Raw genomic sequence first — 16216 nt, forward strand, 5'->3', positions numbered from 1 at the left:
CTTACTGTATTATCAGTCACAGATTCTTTTCTACCGTCTTGTCATACTCTTTTGACTCCTCCCTCCTGAGCCGGCTTCCTCTTTGGTCCAGAAGTGCAGCTCCAGATGTTACATGCAGATTTACAGCATCCAGGAAAAGCATGTCTCTTTTATCCTAAGCCCTGACTAGTTGCCTTTATTACTGGTTGGAACTGTCCCATGGAACGGAGATGGGCTATCCTTAGAGAAAATCAAGCCAATCCTGGATTTGGGCATAGGGCCAAGAATGGGAGTGGATGCCTGAACAAAAGAAGGGTCCTGTGAGGAAGGACAAAGAGGGGAATATCATCACCTGTGTCTAGCAGGCTGTGTGGCTAGAGAGCCACTCACCAGGCTAGGGACCAAGGGAGTTTTTGGGGAAGCAGGTGGGCTTGGTGTTGACACACTGAGTGTAAAGGGCTTGGGAAACATCCAGAGTCTGGCAGGCAGTTGGATCTACAGGTTTGGACCTCTGGGGAAGGACAGAGCTGAAAGAAGTTGTGTGCTCTGGGGGCTGAAACCAAACAGATGTGAATAGTCAACCAGGGACTGGAAAGTGTCACCACACTGAGAACTAAGCATGTCACCAACTGTCCTGATGAAGCCGTTTCAGCAAGTGGTAGGGAGGAACCAGACTCAGGTTAAAGTAGAAAGGAAGGTAAGAAGCAGAGTGAGTTCCAAACCCCACTGTGCTGGGCTGTACTGTACTGCATCCCAAGAAGCCCAGTCTCTGGGCCAGTTTGTTCACGTGGTGAAGACTGAATATAAACAAGGGCCGGTGTGAGCCAGCATGCAAAAGGTGAGAGGGGAGACGATGGTCAGAGACTCAAATGCCTCTGTTCACTACTATGCTGGAGATCCAAGCTGCAGAAGGATGAGATGTAAGGGATGCAGAAAACAAAGATATGGGCCCTGATACGGGAGCTCTTGAGGACCACGCTGCTCAGTAAGTTGGCTGGACATGCTGCAACACAAAGAGCCCAAGGATGAACAACAGATATAGATCTTACCATGCAGTGCTTGTTTCTAGCCTGCTTGCAAACTTTATGGATACACGACTGTATATTTGTTACTAGAAAGATCACTGGCATTATTATTGTTACAAGCTTTCCTTTCCTTTACTTACTGTTATTTTAAAAAGAACAATAAGCCAGAAGGAACCTGGTCACATTATTCTTTCCTGCTCCCAGTGAAGTATGCCTTTCCAAATATGGAAAGGAAGTGTTTTAATATGATGGGGCTACTATAACAAAAATGCCATAGACTGGGTGACTTATAAACAACAAATTATTTGGTGCAAAAGTAATTGCAGTTTTGGACCATGAATTTTAAATTATTATAACCAGGCTCAAACACATCTTTATTAGTCAAAATAGGAACCATTACAATCAACACATTTTTGCCAACGAGAAATAAGTTCGTTTATTCCTGTAGCGTAAAAACCTGTGCTTCGGGATTCAACAAATTCTTGGAAAGCATTTTCTGCATCCTGCTGGTTGTGGAAGTGTTTACCCTGCAAAAAGTTGTCGAGATGCTTGAAGAAGTGGTAGTCTGTTGGTAAGAGGTCAGGTGAATATGGTGGATGAGGCAAAACTTCGTAGCCCAATTCATTAAACTTCTGAAGGGCTGGTTGTGCGACATGTGGTCGAGTGTTGTCGTGGAGAAGAACTGGGCCCTTTTTGTTGACCAATGCTGGCTGTAGGTATTGTAGTTTTTGGTGCATCTCATTGATTTGTTGAGCATACTTCTCAGATGTAATGGTTTCGCCAGGATTCAGAAAGCTATAGTGGATAAGACCGGCAGCAGACCACCAAACAGTGACCATGATCTTTTTTTGGTACAAGTTCAGTGTTTTCCCTCGATCCAATCTCTGAGCTGGTGGTCGCTGGTTATCAGATAAAATCCACTTTTCGTGGCATGTCACAATTCGATCGAGAAATGGTTCATTGTTGTTGCGTAGAATAAGAGAAGATGACACTTCAAAACGACGATTTTTTTGAATTTCGGTCAGCTCATGAGGCACCCACTTATTGAGCTTTTTCACCTTTCCAATTTGCTTCAAATGCCGAACGACTGTAGAATGGTTGACCTTGAGTTCTTCGGCAATTTTTCGTGTAGTTTTAAGAGGCTCGGCATCAATGATTTCTCTTAATTGGTCGTTGTCAACTTCTGATGGCCGTGCACTACGCTCGTCATCTTCGAGGCTCTCATCTCCTTTGCGAAACTTCTTAAACCACCACTGCACCGTACGTTCCTTAGCAGTTCCTGGGCCAAATGCATTGTTGATGTTGCGAGTTGTCTCTGCTGCTTTATGACCCATTTTGAACTCAAATAAGAAAATCGCTCGAATTTGCTTTTTCTCTAACATGATTTCCATAGTCTAAAATAAACATAAATAGCAAATAGTAAGTCATTAGGGAAAAAACATAAATCAAGAAATGCCCATGAAAGTGATGTACAACAAAACCACATTTAAGAATATATTCCAATATCAAATGGAAAATTTGAACAATGCAAAAACCACAATAACTTTTGCACCAATCAATACAACAGTATTTTTGCATACCATCCACCAATGGGGAAGGAGAAATGTAACAAATATTTAATATTTATTTCCTTTAAGTAGAGAATGTAGTTAACAGCCAAATTAAGCCACTAATGAGTTTTACAATACTGACCAATACCTGCATTAAACAGCTACAAAAGCAGATCTCACAACTTCAATGCTAAGATGGGGGAAAAAAAATCAGTGGAATGGATTCTGTGCTAATAGTGGCATTTCATACATGACAGCACGACAACCACTAGCAATTCAGTATCTTTACAATAAATAATAAATTACCTAATAACAAACATATTTGGGACAACACTGCTACACACTGACACCACGAAGTGTCACAATTGTTAATGTTCATCACAGCACTGTTTATAATAGTCAGGACATGGAAGCAACCTAGATGTCCATCAGCAGACGAATGGATAAGAAAGCTGTGGTACATATACACAATGGAGTATTACTCAGCCATTCAAAAGAATACATTTGAATCAGTTCTAATGAGGTGGATGAAGCTGGAGCCTGTATACAGAGTGAAGCAAGCCAGAAAGAAAAACACCAATACAGTATACTAATGGATATATGTGGAATTTAGAAAGATGGTAATGATAACTCTGTATTTAAAAACATTCTTAAACAATCTGATTTCTTTTCGATTTCTCATTAATTTTATAACCACTATCGCAGTAACATACAAATGTGAAACCTTAAAACTGAAAATATCTTGCACTGGAATAATACCACTTTTAACTAACAGCTAGAAAGCAAGCGGAAACAAAATAAATCTACATGTCTGCATCATGGTATTAAAGACACCAAAAGCTTTACCTTCTGTTTAAGCCTTCAAAATGTATCAATTACAAAGACAACTAAAGGGAAAAAAGCTCCTACCTTTCCCCATCATTTTTCCTTTGGGAAAACTAAACCAACAGGTTTGTTTCTCAAGGAACATGCAAAACCTTACCTGTTGGCCTCTCCATGGGAGGAAGAAAAACATTATTTACATCTGATGTCCAAAGCCGACTGGAAGTAAAATCTTTTCTTCCCCCCACCCTCTTTTGGCAGCTCAGATCAGCATGTGGGACCTTAGTTCCTTAACCAGAGAAGGAATCTGGGCTCCCTGCATTGGGAACTTGGAGTCTTAACCACTGGACCACAGGGAAGTCCCTGAACTCTTTTTATTAACAACAACAAAAAACTTTTGGGGCAGATCAAAATAAAGCCAGGTAAATAAGTAAGAAAGTGTAGAAAGTGAAGTTGCTCAGCCGTGTCCAACTCTTTGCAACCCCATGGACTGTAGCCTACCAGGCTCCTCCGTCCATGGGATTTTCCAGGCAAGAATACTGGAGTGGGTTGCCATTTTCTTCTCCAATAAGAAAGATGTAACAGAAAACAGGCGTACTATTTCAGCCAACTGGTTTACTGAAAAAGCAAATAAAGATATGTAATAATAAGTAAACTTTTCATGCAGATATTTTGCAACAAGACCCACTATTTTTCCCCACCTTCATGAAATTTCCCTTTACTGAATTTTCGTACAGAATTCTTCCAATTTTTCTGGTCTGAGAAATTCCAAGTTGACATACTATGCCTATACCTTCCCTGAATCTTATAAAAGATCACAAAACAGAACCTTTTATTGGAAAAACACTAAAATTTTTACACTCCACTCTGTGCATTTGGTTGCCAAGTTATGTCCAATTCTGTGACCCCAAGGACTAAGGCATGCCAGGCCTCCCTATCCCTCACCATATCCTGGAGTTTGCCCAAGTTCATGTCCATTGAATTAGTAATGCCATCCAATCATCTCATCCTATGTCATCCCCTTCTCCTTCTATCTTTCTCAGCATCAGGATCTTTCCCAGAGAGTAGGCTATTCACAATTGGTAGTGAAAGTATTGGAACCTCAGCTTCAGTCTTTACAATGAGTATTCAGGGTTAATTTCCTTTAGGATTGACTGGTTCGATCTCCTTGCTGTCCAAGGGATTCTCAAGATTCTTCTCCAGCACTAGAATTCAAAAGCATCATTTCTTTGACACTCTGCCTTTTTTATGTTCCAACTATCACATCCATACATGACTACTGGCTTGACTATACAAACATTTGTCAGCCAAGCAATGTCTTTGCTTTTTAATACACTGTCTAGGTTTGTTATAGCTTTCCTGCCAAGAAACAATGGTCTTTTAACTTCATGGCTGCAGTTACCATCCACAGTGATTTCAGAGCCCAAGAAGAGCAAATTTGTCACTGTTTGCACCTTTCCCCCTTCTACTTGCCATGAAGTGATGGGACCAGATGCCATGAACTTAAGATTTTTAATACTGAATTTAAAGCTGGCTTTCTCACTCCCCTCTTTTCACCATCTTCAAGAGGCTCTTTAGTTCCTCTTCACTTTCTATTATTATAGTAGTATCACTCATCTCACATGCTAGTAAAGTAATGCTCAAAATTCTCCAAGCCAGGCTTCAGCAATACGTGAACCATGAACTTCCAGATATTCAAGCTGGTTTTAGAAAAGGCAGAGGAACCAGAGACCAAATTGACAACATCCACTGGATCATTGAAAAAGCGAGAGAGTTCCAGAAAAACATCTATTTCTGCTTTATTGACTATGCCAAAGCCTTTGACTGTGTGGATCACAATAAACTGTGGAAAATTCTGAAAGAGATGGGAATACCAGACCACCTGACTTGCCTCTTGAGAAATCTGTATGCAGGTCAGGAAACAACCGTTAGAATTGGACATGGAACAACAGACTGGTTCCAAATAGGAAAAGGAGTACGTCAAGGCTGTATATTGTCACCCTGCTTATTTAACTTCTATGCAGAGTACATCATGAGAAATGCTGGACTGGAAGTAACACAAGCTGGAATCAAGATTGCCAGGAGAAATATCAGTAACCTCAGATATGCAGATGACACCACCCTTATGGCAGAAAGTGAAGAGGAACTAAAAAGCCTCTTGATGAAAGTGAAAGTGGAGAGTGAAAAAGTTGGCTTAAAGCTCAACATTCAGAAAACGAAGATCATGGCATCTAGTCTCATCACTTCATGGGAAATAGATGGGGAAACAGTGGAAACAAAGTGTCAGACTTAATTTTTTGGGGTTCCAAAATCACTGCAGATGGTGACTGCAGCCATGAAATTAAAAGATGCTTACTCCTTGGAAGAAAAGTTATGACCAACCTAGATAGCACTTTGCCGACCAAGGTCTGCCTAGTCAAGGCTATGGTTTTTTCCTGTGGTCATGTATGGATATGAGAGTTGGACTATGAAGAACGCTGAGCGCCAAAGAACTGATGCTTTTGAACTGTGGTGTTGGAGAAGACTCTTGAGAGTCCCTTGGGCTGCAAGGAGATCCAACCAGTCCATTCTGAAGGAGATCAGCCCTGGGATTTCTTTGGAAGGAATGATGCTAAAGCTGAAGCTCCAGTACTTTGGCCACCTCATTCGAAGAGTTGACTCGTTGGAAAAGACTCTGATGCTGGGAGGGATTGGGGGCAGGAGGACAAGGGGACGACAGAGGAGGAGATGGCTGGATGGCATCACTGACTTGATGGACGTGAGTCTGAGTGAACTCTGGGAGATGGTGATGGACAGGGAGGCCTGGCGTGCTGCGATTATGGGGTTGCAAAGAGTCGGACACGACTGAACGACTGAACTGGGTATCATCTGTGTATCTGAGGTTGTTGATATTTCTCCCAACAATCTTGATCCCAGCTTGTAACTCATCCAGCCCAATATTTCCCACGATGTTCCCTGCATATAAATTAAAATAGCAGGGTGTCAATAAACAGCCTTGTCATACTCCTTTCTCAATCCTGAACCAGTCAGTTGTTCCATAAAGGATTCTAACTGTTGCTTCTTGACCTGCATACAGACTTCTCAGGAGACAGGTAAGATGGTCTGGTATTCCCATCTCTTTTAAGAGTTTTCCCAGTTTGTTATGATACACAGTCAAGGGCTTTATGGTAGTCAATGACACAGAAATAGATGTTTTTCTGGAATTACCTTGATTTCTCTATGATCGAGTGAATCCTGGCAATTTGATCTCTGGTTCCGCTACCTTTTCTAAACCTAGCTTGAATATCTGGAAGTTTTAGTTTATGTACTGCTGAAGCCTAGGTTAAAGGCTTTTGAGCATAACCTTACTAGCAAGGGAAATGAGTCCAACTGGCCAGTAGTTTGAACACTTTTTTACTAACGCCCTTCTTGGGAATTGGGATGAACTGACCTTTTCCAGTCCTGTGGCAACTGCTAGGTTTTCCAAATTTGTTAATATATTGAGTGCAGAACTTAAATAGCACCATCAGCATCATCATTTAGGATTTTAAATAGCTCTGCTGGAATTCCATCATCTCCACTAGCTTTACTTGAAGCAGTGCTTTCTAAGGCCCACTTGACTTTACACTCCAGAATGTCTGGCTCTGAGTGAGTGACCACACTATTGTGGTTATCCGTGTCATTAAGATCTTTTTTGTACCGTTTTTCTGTGTATTCTTGACATCTCTTCTTGAGCTCTTCTGCGTCTATTAGGTCTTTACCGTTTCTGTCCTTTATTGTGCCCTTCTCTGCATGAAATATTTCTTTGATATCTCTAATTTTCTTGAAGAGATTTCTAGTCTTTCCCTTTCTGCTGTTTTTCTCTATTTCTTTGCATTGTTCTTTGAAGAATGCCTTCATGTTGCTCTGGAACTCTGGATTCAGCTGGGTAACCCTTTCCCTTTCTCCCTTGCTTTTTGCTTCTCTTCTTTCCTTCATAGGTCAGTGCCTTGTTGTAGAGAAGGAGCTTATGTAACTCAATAAAGCTATGAGCCATGCCACGCAGGGCCACCCAAGAAGGAAGGGTCGTAGTGGAGAATTCTGACAGAACGTGATCTACTGGAGAAAAGAATGGCAAACCACTCCAGTATTCTGGCCGCAAGAACTCCATGAACTGTGTAAAAATGCAAAAAGATATGACACTGAAAGATGAGCCCCACCATGTTGGAACGTGTCCAATATACTACTGAGAAAGAGTGGAGGACAATTACTAATAACTCCAGAAAGAATGAAGAGGCTCAGCCAAAGCAGAAACAAAACTCAGTTTTGGATGTATCTGGTGAAGAAAGTTAAAATCCAATGCTGTAAAGAACAGTATTGCATAGGAACATGGAATGTTAAGTCCATAAATCAAGGTAAATTGGACATGGTCAAGCAGACGGCAAGAAAAAACATCATGTTAGGAATCAGTGAACTAAAATGGATGGGAACGGGCAAATTTAATTCAGGTGACCATTATATCTACTACTGTGGGTAAGAATCCCTTAGAAGAAATGGAGTAGCCCTCACAGTCAACAGAAGAATCAGAAATGCAGTACTTGTGTGCAACCTCAAAAATGACAGAATGATCTCAGTTCCTTTCCAAGAAAAACCATTCAACATCACAGTAATCCAAGTCTGTGCCCCAACCAGTCTATGTAGGTCTATGAAGACCTACAAAACCTTCTAGAACATCAAAAAATATTCTTTTCATCACTGGATTGAAATGCAAAGCTAAGGAAGTCAACAGGCACCAGGAATAACAGGCAAGTTTGATCTTGGAGTACAAAATGAAGCAGGGCAAATGCTAACAGAGTTTTGTCAAGATAATACACAGGTCATAGCAAACACCCTTTTCCAATAACACAAGAGATGACTCTACACATGGACATCACCAGATGGTTGATATTGAAATCAAGTGATTATATTCTTTGCAGTGAAGGATGGAGACACTCTACACAGTCAGCAAAAACAAGACTGAGTTAACTATGGCTCAGATCATGAGTTCCTTATTGCAAAATTCAGCCTTAAATTGAAGAAAGTAGGGAAAACCAGTAGGCCATTCAGGCAGGACCTAAATCAAATCCCTATGATTATACAGTGGAGATGATGAATAGATTCAAGGGAATAGACTCTGGTAGACAGAGTGCCTGAGGAACTCTGGACAGAAGTTTGTAAGAGTGTACAGGAGGTGGTGACCAAAACCATCCCAATGAGAGGAAAACAATAGACTGGGAAAGACTAGAGATCTCTTCAAGAAATTAGAGATATCAAGGAAACATTTCATGCAAGGATGGACACAATAAAGGACAGAAACAGTAAGGATCTAAGAAGCAGAAGAAATTAAAAAGAGGTGGCAAGAATACACAGAAAAACTATGCAAAAAGGTCTTAATAATCCAGATAACCACAACGGTATGGTCACTCACCTAGAGCCCGACATGCTAGAGTGTGAAGTCAAGTCGGGGTTAGGAAGGCTTACTTCAAAGAAAAGTAGAGGAGGTGACGAATTGCAGCTGAGCTATTTCAAATCCTAAAAGATGATGCTGTTAAAGTGCTGCACCCAGTATGTCATCAAATTTGGAAAACTAAGCAGTGGCCACAGGACTGGAAAAGGTCAGTTTTCATTCCAATCCCAAAGAAGGTCAATGCCAAAGAATGTTCAAACTACTGCACAACTGTGTTCATTTTACATGGTAGCAAACAAATGATCAAAATCCTTCAAACTAGGCTTCAGCAGTACGTGAACTGAGAACTTCCAGATGCACGAGGTGGGTTCCAAAAGGCAGAAGGACCAGAGATCAAATTGCCAACATCTGCTGGATCACAGAAAAACCAAGGAATTCCAGAAAAACATCTACTTCTGCTTCATTGACTACTCTAAAGCCTTTGACTATGTGGATCACAACAAACTGTGGAAAATTCTTAAAAGAGATGGACAGCCCAACATAGTTGTCTCCAGAGAAATCTGTATGCAGGTCAAGCATCAACAGTTAGAATCAGACATGGACTGACCCACTGGTTGAAAACTGGGAAAGGAGTATGTCAAAACTGTATATTGTCACCCTGCTTATTTAACTTCTATGCAGAGTACATCATGTGAAATCCTGGGCTGGATGAATCACAAGCTGGAATAAAGATTGCCAGAAGTATCAACAACCTCAGACACGCAGATGATACCACTCTAATGGAAGTAAGTGAAGAGAACCTAGAGAGTTCTTGATGAAGACTAAAGAGAAACGTGAAGAAGCTGGATTAACACTCAACATTCAAAAGACTAAGATCATGGCATCTGGTGCCATTTCTTCATGGCAACTAAAAGGGAGAAAAGTAGAAACAGTGACAGATTTTATTTTCTTGGGTTCCAAAATCACTGTGGACAGTGAATGCAGTCATGAAACTAAAAGACGCTTACTCCTTGGGAGAAAAGCTATTACAAACCTAGACAGAGTATTAAAAAACAGAGACATCACTATGCTGACAGGTCCCAAGAGTCAAAACTTTGGTTTTTCCAGTAGTCACGTGCGGATGTCACAGTTAGACCTTAAAGGCAGCTGAGTGCCTAATCCCTTCAAATTGTGGTGTTGGAGAAGACTCTTCAGAGTCCCTTGGAGAGCGTCAAACCAGTCAATTCTAAAGGAAATCAACCCTGAATGTCCATTGGAAGGACTGATACTGAAGAGGAAGCTCCAATATTTTGGCTATGTCAGGTGAAAATGCAGCTCACTGGAAAAGATCTTGATGCTGGGAAAGATCAAGGGCGAAGAAGGGGGAAACAGAGGATGAGATGGTTGGTTAGCATTACTGACTCAATGGACTTAGTTCAGTTCAGTTGCTCAGTCGTGTCCGACTCTTTGCGACCCCATGAATCGCAGCTTGCCAGGCCTCCCTGTCCATCACCATCTCCTGGAGTTCACTCAGACTCATGTCCATCAAGTCAGTGATGCCATCCAGCCATCTCATCCTCTGTCGTCCCCTTCTCCTCCTGCCCCCAATCCCTCCCAGCATCAGACTCTTTTCCAACGAGTCAACTCTTCACATGAGGTGGCCAAAGTACTGGAGCTTAAGTTTGAGCTAATCCAGGAGATAGTGAAGGACAGGAAGCCTCGTATGCTGCAGTTCACGAGGCCACAAAAAGCAACATGACTTAGGAACAATACACATTCAGTTCAGTTCAGTTCATTTCAGTCTCTCAGTCGTGTCCGACTCTTTGAATCCATGAATCACAGCACGCCAGGCCTCCCTGTCCATCACCAACTCCTGGAGTTCACTCAAACTCATGTCCATTGAGTCGGTGATGCCATCCCGCCATCTCATCCTCTGTCATCCCCTTCTCCTCCTGCCCCCAATCCCTCCCAATATCAGAGTCTTTTCCAATGAGTCAACTCTTCACATGAGGTGGCCAAAGTATTGGAGGTTCAGCTTCAGCATCAGTCCTTCCAATGAACACCCAGGACTGATCTCCTTTAGGATGGACTGGTTGGATCTCCTTGCAGTCCAAGGGACTCTCAAGAGTCTTCTCCAGCATCACAGTTCAAAAGCATCAATTCTTCAGCACTCAGCCTTCTTCACAGTCCAACTCTCACATCCATACATGACCACAGGAAAAAACCATAGCCTTGACTAGACGGACCTTTGCAAACTAACATCTCTGCTTTTCAATATGCTATCTAGGTTGTTCATAACTTTTCTTCCAAGGAGTAAGTGTCTTTTAATTCATGGCTGCAATCACCATCTGCAGTGATTTTGGAGTCCCCAAAAATAAAGTCTGACACTGTTTCCACTGTTTCCCCATCTATTTCCCATGAAGTGATGGGACCAGATGCCATGATCTTCGTTTTCTGAAAGTTGAGCTTTAAGCCAACTTTTTCACTCTCCACTTTTACTTTCATCAAGAGGCTTTTTAGTTCCTCTTCACTTTCTGCCATAAGGGTGGTGTCATCTGCATATCTGAGGTTACTGATATTTCTCCCGGCAATCTTGATTCCACCTTGTGCTTCTTCCAGCCCAGCGTTTCTCATGATGTACTCTGCATAGAAGTTAAATAAGCAGGGTGACAATATACAGCCTTGACGTACTCCTTTTCCTATTTGGAATCAGTCTATTGTTCCATGTCCAGTTCGAACTGTTGCTTCCTGACCTGCATATAGGTATCTCAAGAGGCAGGTCAGGTGGTCTGGTATACTAACCAAAATGTACACAATGGAAAGAATGGATTTCCCTGGTAAGCAAAGGTTATTCTTCAGTATTTTCAGCTGTCTTAAATTTCCCAAATTCTGCAGTAGCATTAATCTGATACATTAATATTACCACAAGCCACATAAATGACTGTGCCAAGTTGCTTCAGGCATGTCTTACTCATTGCGACTTTATGGACTGTAGCCCACCAGGCTCCTCAGTCCATGGGGTTCTCCAGGAAAGAATACTGGAGTGGGTTGCCATTCCCTTTTCCAGAGGATCTTTCTGACCCAGGGATAGAACTCACATCTCCTGAGGCTCCTGCACTGCAGGGGGATTTTTTTGCCCTTGAGCCACTAGGGAAGCTACAGGACAATGACTATATCTACTGTATTTTACCCAGACCAGAAACAACATTGTTTAGCGAACCTATTATAACACAAACTTAAAAAGTGGTAAATAAGATAAAGCTCCTACTTTTCAAGAGCCTATGACACCAAACTCTGGTTGATTTTGAGATACTCATATTCAAGATGTCAGTGGCCCGCAGTATGCATTAGCAGCACTGGAACATTTCGAAGACATCATGGTCTTTAAAGGTGAGTTTGAAATCTACCTTTCCGGCTGCTATTTTGGCTTCGTTTCCACTTTTGAAGGAGCAGGTTTATAAAAGGTAAAGTTATTGGGTTGGTGCAAAAGTAACTGTGGTTTTGCATTGTTGAACTTTGCTGTTTGATATAGGGATACATTCTAAAATTAATGAGGTTATGCTATTCCTCAATGTAATGTGCATTTATCGCTTTTTAAACTTTTGATTACTTGCTATTTATTTTATATTTGAGACTATAAAAATGATGTTAGAGAAAAAGCAAATTAGAGTGACTTTCTTATTCCAGTTCAAAATGGATCACACACACATTTGGCCCAGGTACTAAGGAAAGTACAGTGCAGTAGTGGTTCTGGAAGTTTCAAAAAGGAGACAAGGGACTTGAAGATGAGGAGTGTAGTGGCTGGTCATCACAAGTTGACAGCTACCAACTGACAGCATCATCAAAGATGATCCTCTTACAACTACACAAAAAGTTGCCCAAGAATTCAACATCAACCATTCTACCGTGATTTGGCATTTGAAGCAAATTGGAAAGGTGGAAAAGCTTGATAAGTGCGTGCCTCATGAACTGAAATCAGATCAAAAGAATCGTGATTTGAAGTGTTGTCTTCTCTCATTCAATGCAACAACATTGAACCTTATCTCAATCCAATGCTGATGAGCCACAAAAACTAGGTTTTTATCCAACAACCGGCAGTGACCAGCTCAGCGGCTGGATCAAGAGGAATCCCTGAACTTGTACCAAAAAAATGTCATGGTCCCTGTTTGGTGGTCTGCTGCCAGTCTGATCCACTACAGCTTTCTGAATCCAAGTGCAAGCATTATATCTGAGAAGTATGCTCAGCAAACGGATGAGATGCACCAAAAACTGCAGCGCCTGCAGCCAGCACTGGTCAACAAAAAGGGCCCAATTATTCTCCATGACAACGCCAGACCACAGGTCATACAACCATGCTTCAGAAGTTTTATGCATTGGGCTACAAAGTGTTGCCTAATTTGCTGCCATATTCACCTACTCTCCTGCCAACCACTTCTTCAAGCTTCTTGACAACTATTTGCACGAAAGCTGCTTCCACAACCAGAATGACTAAGAAAATGCTTTCCAAGAGTTCATGGAATCCCAAATCAGGGTTTTATACACTAAAGGAATAAACAAACTTATTTCTCATTGGCAACAATGTGTTGATTGCAATGGTCACTACTTTGATTAGTAAAGATGTTTGAGCCTAGTTATAATGATTTAAAATTCACCTTCTGTTTGCAAAGACCTAACAACACTCCATTTCTTCGCTGGGTTTAACCCCAAGAAAAAGAGAGGTCAAGGGTCTTATTTTACTTACAGCTGATAGCTTTGCCAATCTCCTCTTGAGCTTTGGAAGTATATTAAATGAGCAAGGAATGCGTGGTATGGAGCAAACCGAGACCACCCCCAAGGAACGGAGCGGGATGGCGTCTTACCTCCTCCTTTACTGACCCCTCCGCGGAGATGACCTGCAGGAGGAAAGAGACAACCAGTGGGCGCAGCTCGCGAACAACACTGCTCTGACGTCCAGCGGCCACGGGCGTGTGACATCAGCTGCCTTCACCGCACCGTTCGAATCGCCCACCCAAGCTCCTCCGGCCGCCGAAAGTCCCAGAATCGCTCGCCGCCCATTCACCGCAGCTCCGGCCGCCTCCCCGGCCCACCGCGGCGGGCCTGGGCCTCGCGTGGCTCTGGGGACGGCCGGGCGGCGGAGTGGGCGTGTGCGGGACGCGGCCACTGCTCACCTTCCTCTTGGGCATCGTGGCGACGGGGCGGGCGAGAGCCGTGTGCCTGAAGGCCGCGGCGCGCCGAGAGCCTTCGCGAAGCCGAGTAGCCTGACCGCAGCCGCTCCTCCCGCCGCCCGAGCTGCTGGGACCCGCGGCGGGGGTGATGGGAGAACCGGATGGAACCGGATTGGGAGCCCGCCCCCTCCTCCCCCCGCGTCCCCCGGCCGCGGGCTCCCCCTCCCCGCCGGCCGGGCCGCCCCTCGCCCTCGCCCCCGCCCAGCGGCTGCGGGGTCCACCGCTCTGCGGCCCGCTCCCTCAGTAGGTGAGGCCGGCCGTCACTCGATCACTGCGCCCCGCCCCTATTCTCGGCGCCCCCACCCGCCCACCGTCTCGCGGGGCCCCCAGACCCAGGCGAGGGGGCGGGGCCCCACAGGCCGCTCTCGCCTCACGGTAGTTTGTTTGAAGCCGAGCCGCAAAGTGCGGTCTGCGCGCTGATTGGTGGACGCCCGCCACGTGGTCTCCGGGCGCGCCCACCCACAACGCTCCGGGCTGTCCAGTTGGCAGCCAGCGCCAGAGAAGCCCCGACGGTAGAGTCCCTTCTCTGTAGGGTCGGACGGTTTATAGGTCACAGAATGGGAAGGGAGAGACAACGGGTTTAACTACGAACCAGTTTCTCGCCTCACTCAGTTGTTGAGTCGCTCAGTTGTGTTCGACTCTTTGTGACTTCATGGACAGCAGCACTCAAGAAAAGGTATGACTAAATGGACATGAGTTTGAACAAACTCCCGGATATGTGGACAGGGAAGCCTGGCGTGCTGCAGTCCATGGGATCGTAAAGAGTCGGACACGACTGAGCGACTGAAGAACAAAAGGTCTCCAGGCTCGGTAGTCTGCGGGAAGCGGGTCTTAGTGCGCAGGCGCAGGATGCGGGGGTCTTGGGAAGGAAAGTTGGTGCGGGGCGCCACTGCGCAGGCGCAGGTCCTGGCCGTGCTTCCGTGCTAGTTTTCTGGAGTGGGGTCTTTCTGCGTAGCTTCTTTAAGTCATGCATTGAGGGGCTAAGAGTGCTGGCAGTTCGTCTCAGGAACTTAGTGGGCATCTGAGTCTCCGCCCTAACCCCCACCCCCGCACCAGGCCCAGGATGCACACCCTCTCTCAGACCCCACCTGGACCACCGATCTTTCCTGTGCAGAAGGGAAAGCACATCCACCCAACTCCTGCCTGTTTTTTTTAAACCACTTGCTGACCTAAGCACCTCTCTAAGGTGGAAAAGAGCTTCAGGCTGGAGGTCAGAGCTGGAATTCCATAACTGGTGAAATCACGTTACCCAATTTCTTTTTTTGCTGTTCACTCGCTGAGTGGTGTCCAATTTGGGACCCCATGGACTGCAGCATGGCCAGCCAGGCTTCCCTGCCCTACGAGTTTGGTCAAACACATGTCCATTGAGTTGGTGATGCCATACGACACTTTCATCTTCTGTCACCCACTTCTACCCTCAGTCTTTCCCAGCATCAGGGTGTTTTCTAATAAGTTGGCTCTTTTCAGCAGGTGGCCAAAGTATTGGAGCTTCAGCTTCAGCATCAGTTCTTCCAATGAATATCCAGGGTTGATTTCCTTTTGGATTGACTGGTTTGGTCTCCTTACTGTCCAAGGGACTCTGAAGAGTCTTCTTCAGCACCACAGCTTGAAAGCATCAATTCTTCGGTGCTCAGCCTTCTTCATGGTCTAACTCTCACATCTGTACATGACTACTGGAAAGCCCATAGTTTTGTCTATATGGCTCTTTGTTGGCAAAGTGATGCCTCTGCTTTTTAATATGCTGTCTAGGTTTGTCATAGCTTTTCTTCCAAGAAGCCAGGGTCTTTTAATTTCATGGCTGCAGTCATCATCTGTAGATTCTTTGCTGAATAAGAAAATTTTGTTTAAAAGTACCGCTTGAGAACACAAGAGAACACACTGAAAATATAGGAAACACCCTCTTTCAACAACACAGACCTTTCTACACATGGTCATCACCAGATGGTCAATACCAAAATCAGATTGATTATAGTCTTTGCAGTCAAGGATGGAGAAGCTCTATACAGTCAGCAAACACAAGACCTGGATCTGACTGTAGCTCAGATCATGAGTTCCTTATTGCAAATATTAGACTTAAATTGAAGAAAGTGGGGAAAACCAGTAGGCCGTTCAGGTAAGACGTACATCAAATCCCTTATGATTATACAGTAGAGGTGATGAATAGAGTCAAGGAATTAGACCTGGTAGACAGAATGCCTGAAGAACATGGACAGATTTTTTTTGGTAACATTA

At 43.9% G+C, this 16216-nt stretch overlaps 1 protein-coding gene across 1 annotated transcript; it reads right to left on the reverse strand.

Annotated features, from left to right (window-relative positions):
• Positions 1–1381: 1381 nt before the first annotated feature.
• Positions 1382–14054, reverse strand: LOC128053878 (histone-lysine N-methyltransferase SETMAR-like). Its single transcript, XM_052646360.1, has 3 exons — positions 13928–14054; positions 13619–13651; positions 1382–2398 (listed from the first exon to the last, which is right to left on the reverse strand). The coding sequence occupies exons 1-3, from the start codon at positions 13940–13942 to the stop codon at positions 1382–1384; spliced, it is 1065 nt and encodes a 354-aa protein (XP_052502320.1). The 5' UTR covers positions 13943–14054.
• Positions 14055–16216: the final 2162 nt, after the last annotated feature.

Source organism: Budorcas taxicolor, chromosome 1, assembly GCF_023091745.1.
Source record: "Budorcas taxicolor isolate Tak-1 chromosome 1, Takin1.1, whole genome shotgun sequence".
In the NCBI taxonomy this organism is placed as follows: domain Eukaryota; kingdom Metazoa; phylum Chordata; class Mammalia; order Artiodactyla; family Bovidae; genus Budorcas; species Budorcas taxicolor.

Bases quoted from the DNA above. Each gene is read 5' to 3' on its own strand.
- LOC128053878 (XM_052646360.1), bottom strand. The intron at 2,399-13,618 runs GTAAGACGCCAT...TGTTTATTTTAG, and splicing joins AGGGGTCAGTAAAGGAGGAG to ACTATGGAAATCATGTTAGA.